Source organism: Haemaphysalis longicornis, unplaced genomic scaffold (assembly GCF_048455015.1).
Source record: "Haemaphysalis longicornis isolate Haplotype H1 unplaced genomic scaffold, Haemaphysalis longicornis Haplotype H1 scaffold_1, whole genome shotgun sequence".
NCBI lineage: Eukaryota > Metazoa > Arthropoda > Arachnida > Ixodida > Ixodidae > Haemaphysalis > Haemaphysalis longicornis.
In genome coordinates, this window is record NW_027526203.1 from 249,837,482 (window position 1) to 249,848,519 (window position 11,038).

General features: G+C 49.1%; 1 protein-coding gene across 1 annotated transcript in view; it reads left to right on the forward strand.

Annotated features, from left to right (window-relative positions):
* The window catches only part of LOC144143898 (nose resistant to fluoxetine protein 6-like), a 100,812-nt gene extending 90,102 nt beyond the window's left edge, over positions 1-10,710 (forward strand). Inside the window, exon 16 of the mRNA XM_077675482.1 lies at positions 9,196-10,710. Coding sequence (XP_077531608.1) covers positions 9,196-9,429 — 234 coding nt within the window. The 3' untranslated portion in view covers positions 9,430-10,710. The remainder of the gene's footprint in view (positions 1-9,195) is intronic.
* The last annotated feature ends 328 nt before the right edge of the window (positions 10,711-11,038 follow it).

Sequence of the window (11,038 nt, forward strand, 5' to 3'; positions counted from 1 at the left end):
TCTTATCTTTTGCCGCGGCTTCCTCTTCCGCCGTCTTCCTTCTTGCGCGATTCGGTGGCAACACCAAGAGTTCTGACTTGCTCGGGGAGCATACCAGTCATGATCCGTCAAGTTGGCTCTCGATGGCTTCCACCACTTGCTGTAGTGTCGATTCTATGTGCCCGTTGCTGCCGCCCGGGACCCACAACGTGATGTCATCGGCATAGATCGCACATCCGCCAGTGCCTTCAGGCGCCGGCCGACCCCGATCATCACCAGGTTGAAGAGCATCGGTGAGATCACCGAGCCCTTCGGGGTCCCTATGCTGCCGAGCTACTTCTCTTCGAGCGTGATGTGGCCAACGTGGATTTCTGCCGTGCGTTCTGCCAGGAACTCGCGCACGTAGTTTTACGTCCGGACTCCCATGTTCAGTTCGTTGATTTGGACCAAAACCGCCGAGTGCTTGCCTTTGTCGAATACACTCAGCAGGTCTAGCCCCAGGATGGCCTTGTTGTCACGCGTCTTGGTCTTGTCGTCGATGATTTCAGCCTTGAGCTGTGTCATTGCGTCCTGTGTGCTCATTTTGCTCCTGAAGCCGATCACCGACTCCGGGAACAAGTCGTTGTCTTCCAAATACTTTTGCCAGCGGTTCATCAAGACGTGCTCCAGCGCCTTCCCGACGCACGAGGTCAGGGAGATGGGGCGGAGGTTCTCGATGCTCAGTGTCTTCCCGGGTTTGGGGATGAGGATGGTTTTCGCCATCCTCCACATTTTGGGTAACCTGCCCTCCCTCCAGCATTTGTTGAAGAGGGCCGTAAGGCTCGCAATCGGCGCCTCGTTGAGATTCTTCAGTGCTTTGTTGGTGATCTTGTCCGGGCCCGCAGTGGATCGGCAGTTGAGCTCATGCAACGCTGCCCGCACCTCCCATACTTCGATGTCCGTGTCTAATTGTTCGTTTGGCGCTCCCCGATAGTCTGGGTGCGACTCCTCGGGGCTTGCAGGCAGGTACTTGCCGTTAATTCGGTTGCTTACTTCTTTTTATCCTAACTCGCGCAGCGCCTTGTTTAGGATCTTGGCTAGGCTGTCCTTCTGGTGTGATTTCGTTTTCGTTTCGTCGAGCAAGTGCCGGCGCATGGCCCACGTTCTTCCGCTGTGCATTTGGCCGTCGGCTGCGTTGCACGTCTCGTACCACTGCTGCCGGCAAAGCGTGCGGCAGTGCTTTCCGATAGTGTGATTCAGCTCGGCCACTCTTTTTCGCAATCTGTGGTTGGTGCATTCTTTTCGCCACCATTCCTGAATTGATCTTTTCGCCCCCAGCAAGTGTGCTAGGTGGCTGTCAATTCTGTCTATCTCCTCCCCGTATCGATTTCCTTGGTTGGCCCGCAACTTTCTCTAAAATTTTGTTTGTCCACTCGTCCACGTCCCGGATCTCTTCCTCGGCCGGTAACAGGCTTCTTTGGAGGTCCCAGTCCGTGATTTTGTGGACCCGCGTTTCTTCCGATGTCCCCCTGAGCGGCACCGTCACCTCAATAATAAAGTGATCGCTGCCCAGGTCTTGGCCGGTGTTGGTCCATTCGAGCTCTCAGCCCCCATTCGGCGTCCTGACGAAGGCGAGGTACGGCGTGGTATCCCTGCTGACCGAGTTACCGATCCGCATCAGGTGCGCCGGGTCCGTTACGAGGGTGAGGCCCGCGTCTGTGGCGTCGGTCAGGAGATCGCGTCCCTTGGCCGACGTCTTGGCGTAGCCTTAGGCCTGGCACGGAGCGTTGAAGTCGCCGCAGATGACTAGATTGTCTTTGCTTCCGCCGGTCTTGCAAGCCTTGTGTAGGATTGCCTTGAATTTTTGTTTGCTGTGCGCTAGGCTGCTGTAAACGTTCACGAAGATTGTGCTCTCCTTCCTCTTCCTTCCAGTTATTACTTCGATCATCGTGTGTTCGATAAGTTCTTGCTGTCCCTCTCCACGCAGTTGAGGCCCTTCCTCATCAGGGTGCAGACGCCCTGTCCCTTAGCATTGGCGGCTCGGCTGGGCGGGCTGGTGTGCGTCCTGTACCCAGGAAGTCGGGTCTTTTCTACGAGCGTTTCTTGGATCATTATGATGTCTGGTTTCCTCGCCAGTTGTTGTATGTGTCGCTGCAAGACCGCCTTCTTGCTTGCGAATTCATTACAATTCCAATGCCACGCCGTGAGGCTCATCGCCGTTGTTCTCACTGTCTTATTTGAGTTACGATCCATGCTTGGATGTTATTCATTTGTTCCATTAGTTGACGAACCGCCGCGGTGGTCTGGTGTACTACTTCCGAGATGCTTTGGCACGTCTGTTCTAGGCTCGTTACACGAGCCGTCAGATGCGTCACGTTGCCTTCTAGCTTGTCTATTCGCTCAGCGAGCTTATGTTCGCGGAGGCTTTCGAACGCCCGTTTCTTAAATTAGGGTGCTCTGTCAGAAGATATGGGGAGCCGACTCAAGATAGCCAACAAACCCCACCGAATCCACAGGGCACAGGTGACAAAGGGGGGTGGCCGTCTGATGTGCGGCTTTCGCCGACCAGAGCGGCAAGAATGAGCATGAGCCTTGAACGAAAAAAAACAGCACAAAGACCTATATTCAGATAGGCAAGTTACAACACAAGCACGAGGTAACGGATCGATAATGACAGACAACTTAGATCGAATTCGAATACAAGAAACAATCCAAAATTAGACAAAATGTTACAAACAGGAGCGTTAACAAATGAATATTACGAATCAGAGCAGTTAACTAAAAAGAAACGAACAGTTCGATGCATATGAGAGACAGAGTCCCAGCATATTCACCGACCGGGCCGGACGATGCACCGCTGTCGGAGGCGATTCGGCTACCTGGGAAGCGTGGCTTCGCTGTAGGCCAGGCCGTCCGAGACGATCACGGTGATTCGAGGCCCGGGAGTACGTTGGAGTCCTCCAGGGCGCGGGTCGCCGATGGTGTGATGCACAAACTGACAGGTGCCGTTGTCACATCACGACTGCCATACGTAGCTGGTTTGCTTAGGCGCGGCTTCTCTTTTTATAACCGTGCCGGCGCGGAGAGGGAGAGCACAAAACACAATACGTCCGCCGCCGTCATCGAATAACTTCACTCTTCTCCCTTCTAGAATCATCGACGCTCTTTAGAACTGGCAAGGCCACGCGCACCTCCTCGAAAGTACTGGAAGCTTCGACGAAACCGGAGCGGCGGGGGTTTTATTTTTGTTGTTTTCTTGCCGGCGAGCCGGCGGGTGATCGTATTACCGCCTCTTCGTTCGCGAAAGTTCCAGCCTTGTCTCGGGGCGAATAGAACCGAACTGAATGAATCGGACGAGTGTAAGAAGAATTAGGCGCTGTACAATAAAAATGAAAAATTTATACGGTACGTTTAGACGTCGTACGCTCGAGTTTGTGACACTCTCCCATCGCCTCTTTGTGACGATGTACGGCGTCTTAAATTTATTTTTACAGCTCTTGCCGCCCGTGGGTGCTTGCCATCGCAAATTCTGCATTTTGGTTTGCAAACCTCGGTGTGGCCTTCGCCCGGGTTGTTTGCCCCGCAGCCGAAGCCCACCCGGTCTTTCGGCGTGGGACATACATCCTTTCTGTGTCCAACTTTCCCGCAAGTTTTACACACATCGAAGTGTTTTCTGTAGAGGCTACACTTCATCACTGCTGGCCCATAGAAAACATAATCAGGTACTTTTTCCCCCTCGAAGGCCACGATAACGGTGGTCGAGGTCCCAATTCGTTTCGCTCCTACCGCGGTCGGGTTACCCTTGGTTACAATGCTTTTGTTAATTTCTGTTGGAGTGTGCTGCGTTGGCACCCCTCGTGGAACATGACGGTTCCACGCTGTCGGGAACCGTCATGTACGCTCCCACCTCGTGCATCTGTTCTCCGATTTTTATCTCCTGAATCCTGGCATACTTGCGTGCCCGAGAAAGATCAGGTAGTACTCACGACCAGGATATTCTGCTCGTTGTTTGGCAGGAATGTGTCGCCCGCCGCTACTTTTCCCAGTATATTGGCCGCTGTTGTGACCGCCGCCGCCATGACTGCGATGGGTGTTTTTGCAATACATAAACCGCCCCGCGGCCGCGCGACGATCTTGGTATCCTCAATCGGCAGTACGTCGGTGATTCTTGCCGGCATCGTCACCGTAGCTGCTGCCTTTTTGGCAAATGTCTTCGCCCTCGGGCGCGGTTGGTGCGTAGTTGCCGGCACGCTCTTCTTCCTCGGCTTTTTGGAGCGGTGAACGACTTCCGTTGAATCCGCTGCCGCCGCGTCGTCTTCTTATGTCATTTCCTGGCCATTAAACTCGACGCACATCCGGCCCATGTCGTCAGAACTCGGGGTCGGTGACACTTCGGGCGACGTGGCCGTGTCCATTGTATCAGCCAAGCCTCGGCTCGCTAGGCCTAACGGTCTATGCTTGCCGTGTTTTCCCCGGCTGAGCGGTTAGGCTTGGCTCGGGGTGATGCCGTGGCTCCGAGAAAATCGGGAAAAAAGTCCAAAGTTCACGTACCACTTGGTTGAACTTGGTATCGGAGTGTGCGCGGTACCTTCCCGGATCTTCTGGTACTAATTTCGCAACGATACCAGTTGATTGACGCTGTACTAATTGTCATTTAAGCAGGAGCCGATGTGAAGCACGTCCGCTGACCTTGACCACCGCAGCGCCCTTCTCAACGCCGAGAGCTCCCTGCAGATACTGGGGCAGGCGTTGTGGTCTTTATAAAACTACTGAAACGCCGTCTCCCGGAGCGGGGTTATTGTGGCTGCAGTAAATGCCGCCAGAGCCTGCAATCAAAGGTGCGAATCAATGAGTTCCATTTCGTCCCTAAAATATCTGGCGATGGGTGTCAGCTGAAGCTTATAGGACGGCGAAGCGCTAAAATCCCGAATTATTTTTTTTCGTAGCGTTAAATAACAATTTTATCCTCCCTAGAAATTACCTCAGCCCTGGCGTAGTGGTTTGGGCGCCCGTCTCGGCTTCGGGAGGTTGTTGGTTAGAATCCCACCACCGGACACTTAGCGGTAGAAATGGCGACAAGCGGCCCTGGGCCTGGCGCTCGGCTTTGTCAAAGGTGTCCGCTTGGGAAAAGCTCCGCAAAGCCTCTGCGTCCTTCGGGCACGAAATTCGAACGACTAAGTGAGCCCTGCAAAGGCGGATCCACCGAACGGCCACAGTGTTCTGAGGAACACCGGACTGTCGCATGCAATAGAACAAAAAAAAAAAAAGAAGAATTGGCCGCGTATCTGCTCCTTTCGTAGGAAATGTCAAAAGACGATAGTCTTTGTAGACATTTGCCAAGGAAACGCCCCCCCCCCCTTTGCTTTCCCCCTTCTCATGCCATTCCTGCACCGTCGCGCTCATCCCAAGGTAAAGACACTAATAGTTTGCTCAAGGCAATTTGAATTTACCGCGCCCATTGCAACAGGCCGGGTTCCTCGACGCCAGCGCTGCAGTACGGCGGAGACGCGCGTGAATGGAGGCGGCCGACTGCATGGTTTATAGAACCGCGTGGCCGCGCTCCACGTGCGTTCCAACCAGAACGTGGAACCTAGCTAGTGGAACCTTTCTTTGCTGTTGCCGCGTGATAGAGCCATAAACAGCTTTTCCCAGGACAGTCAAACGCCTGCAGGTTCGGTCGCTCTTGCCTAATTCAATATGTGACGTCACCCTGGTATTAATGAGTAGCATTCTTTACCGAGAACCCCCACAGCCTGGAGCGTGTGACGCCCTGCATTTCCAAAAAAGTGCAGAATTCGCAAAAGTTTCAAATGTAATTGTTAGAATAACTTAAATGGAGATAATCGGTCGAACGAAATTTTGAAAAACTAAAACAATAAGAAAAAGATAAAATAATTACTGGAAATGGCGAACCGTGTAACGCCCTCCATTTCCATGATTGAAGGCTTCGCACACCATGCCAACAATGCGTGCCTTCCCTAATCCAAACCTTTTCAAAGTCAACTAGATGAGCCGCTTCTTGTCTCGTGTAGAGGCATCTACATTCAAGTCACCAAAGGCTACCACCGGAGTGTGTTGGTCACATCACCCGTTCAAAGTGCGTGCTCACGAAGGTATCAATGACAGGTTTTAGTGTTTTGGGGACATGTAGGGGGGAAGATAAAGATTCACACCTTTTCTGTGTAATACATACATCCGTACAGTTGGTGACATTGTGTTAATGGCATACCTCATGGTGAAAACAGAAACACGGCGCTGTTTTCCCTTCTCTGTCTTCGTCTTGGATGCGCTGTTTTCACCGTGAACATTCACCAACTTGCCCAGTTCGCCGCACTCGTAAATGGCATACCTACATACCCACTCTATATACACCCCGTCTGCGCAGTTGGTGACATTGCGGCATTGTGTTGGTTGGTGGCGTTCTGGTTGTGGTGATTCTCATGTCTAAAGTTATTGGGGGGTCGCTTAGTACCATCTTCGTTGGAGGCATCCGCGTTGAAGTCAACGATGATTGTTACCGGAATGGGTTGATTACATTTCACCCAGGCGGAGTGCGTGCAGACGTAGTTCTTAGTGTCAGCTTTCGGTGTGTATGGGGGTATCTGTACGGTACAGATCAACTTTTCGTGTTTTTTATGTACACCACATACGTCCCCACGGCTGGTGGCACGGGAGGTTCCCGTTTGAACCCATTCCCATTTCACCCTTCCCGCTTGTTCCTTCCCGTTTCGCCCTTTCCCACTTGGCCCGTTCCCGTTTGAACCCATTCCCATTTCAACCTTCCCGTTTGTTCTTTCCCATTTCAACCCGGGGCGAAAGAACCTTCCCGTTTCGTATTTTCCTATGTAGCCCGTTCCCGGAATAACGCACCCATTTTATGAAACGTTATAAAAACATTTTCATATTGTTTTTCATTTATTTCCGTTTGTTCACAGCCGCTGCGATAGCATACTCAGTACATCCAGAGTCCTCGGCTGCTCTTCAAACCTGGGCTTCACTTTTTGAATCTAGAGACGACGACATTTGGTTACAATTCGTCATACCAATTAACAAATCTGTTAAATTAACAAAGCCTAACAAACAAATTCACAATTAACAAATTAATAAACAAATCTTTTAAATTAACAAACAAATCTTTTAAATTAACAAACCAAAACATGATAAAATCAAAAAGACCAGAAAGGCGCCGCAGAAGTGACAAATAAAAAATCGCAAAAACACCCTCACTTTGAAAGAAATCGCATTTGGCGCACTAACACATTTAATCGTTATAATAGCACAAGTGTACATCAATATCGAAAAGAAACAGATGAAAACTATAAAAGATAAAAAGATGTATAACAATAAAGTAACCCTATGTATCTTGATACATATGCCACATCTGGCTATAAAAAAATCGCAGTCATGAGAAGCGGCGAAAATTATAAAGTTAGCTTTGCGTTTTATTGATTCTGTTTATTCTCTTCACTCTAGCGTACTCAATATGCATAATAAGGCAAACCTTCAGAAACTTAAGCAGCGCAGGGTCGTCTCTAGCCTAAATTTTCTTTATTACAGAAACTTAAAATTGTCGCGAGAATACTACCTCTAAGGGCCTTTCAGGCGTTCGGCGAGAAGACATCATAGTAAGACTATTAGGCAGCCAATCAGCTGAATTACTATTCGAAAGCTCTCTTTATTTCCTCGGGCAATTTCTTACTGGAATAAGTTAACTGAACGAACAGTGAACTCAGCATCGTTAGAAGAATTTTCCCCACGTATTGTAAATATGTGTTCTGGTTGAATCGCCGTATTTTAAAATTGGAATACATTACGAATGCATATTCTTGTTTTTTCGGACCCCTTTGCGTCTATTACATATTTACGTCTTTTACTTATTTGTGTGGGGCGTTTCTAAACGACGCCAACCAATACTGATGTGTTTTTATGTTCACTCCTGCATGAGCACGACCAGGCCATAAAGTATCGGTAAATAAAAAAAAAATATCTGCCCATTACTCACGTAGGAAAGGCACTTTGAGCCATAAATCTCTCGAACCCGAAGACAAAGCTACGCTCCAAACAATGAGCATAAGAGCGGCTGATAAATAAATTTCAGCCGCACGTACGGACACCAACTGCATAAAAATCCAATTCGTGCATTGCTCGAGATATTGGGTATCTTTCTAGTACACTTTCGCAGCTACAAATATTTTGTCAAGAGGGCAGTATCGGCCTAAGACATTCGGAAACATTTATCGGCCAGAAATATCAGTCGATTCCGGAAAAATTGCTGCATACAAGTTTTTAGTGCATGGCCCATCAATTGCTTGTAAGCGCATTTTGGGGGACAGTTTCGAAGACGGTAACGCATATTTTCAGAAATTCAAATGCGTTGCAACGATGCGGGTTCAAATGAGAAGGGTGTTTTGGGAGCGGGTTGTAACGGGAAGGGCGTTTTGGGAACGGGCTGAAACAGGAAGCGCCCAAACGGGAAGGTCGTTCCGGGAACGGGCGCACACGGCACGGGTCAAGCGGGAAGGGCGTTTCGGGAATGGGTTCAAACGGGAAGGGGTCAAATGGGAATGGGTTCTTTCGGGCTACACCCGGTGGCACTACTTCCTTTTCTTTGAAGTATTTGGAAGGCGAGGGTTAGTGGTGTTTCTGAAAAGTTCCACGGGTCACCTACCGCCATAAAGTGGAAGGGCTACTCATTTTTTTAAAGATAAGACTTCTACAAAGTCACAGGTAATTCTTATCGTCAAATTTTAGTAATCCTCGCGTTATATCACACCGCAAAAAACTGCTAACCAAATTAACTAACACGGAATTGTCTCCACACTGATTAATTGAATGCATTTTGTTGTAAACAGCGAGTGCCCTGTTAGGGCATTCGAAGGTGGACTTCGAGGTGCCTGGAGGGAGCTTGCTCCTGATGCCCTCTCTTCCAGCATCCGATGGGTTGTTGCTCGTCAGCAGCTACACCCACTGCGTTGAAATGTTGAGGAGTAGTGGTTGGGTAAGGGTGTGGGGCCTTCCACTATGATTCGGTAGAGAGGGCCCATGTTTACGCAACAATGACATGTGGCTGCTATTGTCTTTTTAAATAATCAATAGAAATTTTAAAGCCAAAGTTGCATATAAATATTAGTTACGACTTATTTATTACGTGTGGCTTGGTCGCAAGTTTTGTACCGACGAGCACGCGCTTTTGATTCTCTGACATGTGTGTTTTGTTGTACCATTTGGTGATCGCAGTGCTATAGCTTCCTGGGCCACACGCTGGTGTCGGTGCTGCTGGCGTACGTGGCACACGTGACAGTGGAGCTGCCCTTCGCCACCCTCAAGGGGCTGCTGATGCAGCGGCGGAGAGCCTCGGTGGCACTGGCCGCCAAGGGTCACCAGGCGCCTCTGCAGGGCATCGTTTGCAGCACCGTCGTCACCAACGGACACCGACCAGAAGGATCTGCAAATGCACCTGGAAGCACGTAGCCACCCAATCTCCGCCGCGTTGTTCGTATACGTGGGCTGTTTCGGAGTTACTGTCGTTGTCGAGGGGCCAGCATGCACTGTGCGTCGAATAATTCCGAACGTCCGCAAGGACCATATGCCGCATCAGAGAAAGGCAGAGCAATCTAAGATGTTTGATGAATCAAAAAGCCAACCCTTCCTCGGGCACCCTTTCAGGCACTTTTCCTTTTCAACCTTTTAAGGGCTGCTCTTAAGTGAAACAGGATTTTGCATTTGATGTCACATGTACCTGGCGGTGGACTGAAGCATACTGCTGTCCTGGCCCAATAATGCCCGCCCACATTATAATCTTTATGTGGCTGGTGTTAAACGCACGATTCCCCGCGTATTAATAAGGCTGGCGTTGAACGCTGGAACTTCAAATAATTTGTGAAGAGTCTGTTTTTACGTCAGTTGAAGGCGTGGAATATAGCCAACTGCTTAAAACTAAAATGTGACACCAATGCAGGAATGCGAAAATTGTACTGCATCAATATATACATATATATATTGTTTTGGTGAGAAGTGCTGCCGCCCACTGAGGGAAAGTGTTCGGTCACAAGCATGGAACTCTGAGATTTCCATATTACTTTCAGACACTCATGGTATCAAAGGTGCTTAACTACAAGCCAGAGTTGGATCCCATGGTATAGAATCAACTATTTTACACTACTGCAGGTCACGCTTCCTAACTTCTCTCCACCCTCTGATTAAGTGCTCGTGGGAGGAGACTGCTACGCGACATCTCCCTCACTGTTCAGCAGTGGGCGACAAAGAGCAGGGGATCTACAAGGCATAGCGTTATTTGCGTTACGGAGATAGTGTCATTGTCTGCCCACTTGTTGTGACTCGTTTCAAAATCAGAGGTTGTCATTAGTTTCACAAGTCCGTGGGTGGGCTCATCCGGCCCAACAGGCATGTGACAAAGAGCAATCATAGATACTCTTCGGGGATACAAAAGGTATTTGAAGCAAAACGTATTTTTTGGATGTCAGGTGGCTTCGAGATTACTTCTCATTCATACGCTACACTGAGGAGGGTGTGGGAGTGATAAAATAGGTGTGGAGGGGTGAAGAAGTGGGAGATGCTTACCGTTCGTTACGGAGAAGCTGCGACCAAGACAAGACTGTGAAACATTGTGTGGACATCGTCATCAAGTGTTCTGTCGAAAAAAACTGCCAAATGTCAGTGTTTGTGTGAACATCATCTCCAGGCTGTGTTGTGATGAACGCTTCACTAAAATTGGTGTTTTATTATATTCAACCATACGACTGATCACTATTGAAGACCTACCAATCGTTGTCATTCTCTTGACGTTTACTTCTACGTGCTATAAGCATTCTGCGTACACACCTTCAACAACAATTTCGTGTTCTACGAGGCTCCAGGGCTTAGATATTTCCAATAAACATGTTTTTTTGCAATAATAGTGGCCACGGAAAAGAACAAAGCCCGAAGTTAATGCTCAAATGCTTCGTTTTTGGCACAACCTTCCCATACTGTCTTTTTAGTTGTTTAACTACGTTACCTGTTGTATAAGCAAAGAGTGAGTTGAAACTATACTTGTCTCAAGGGTAATTCCCTTAAGCCT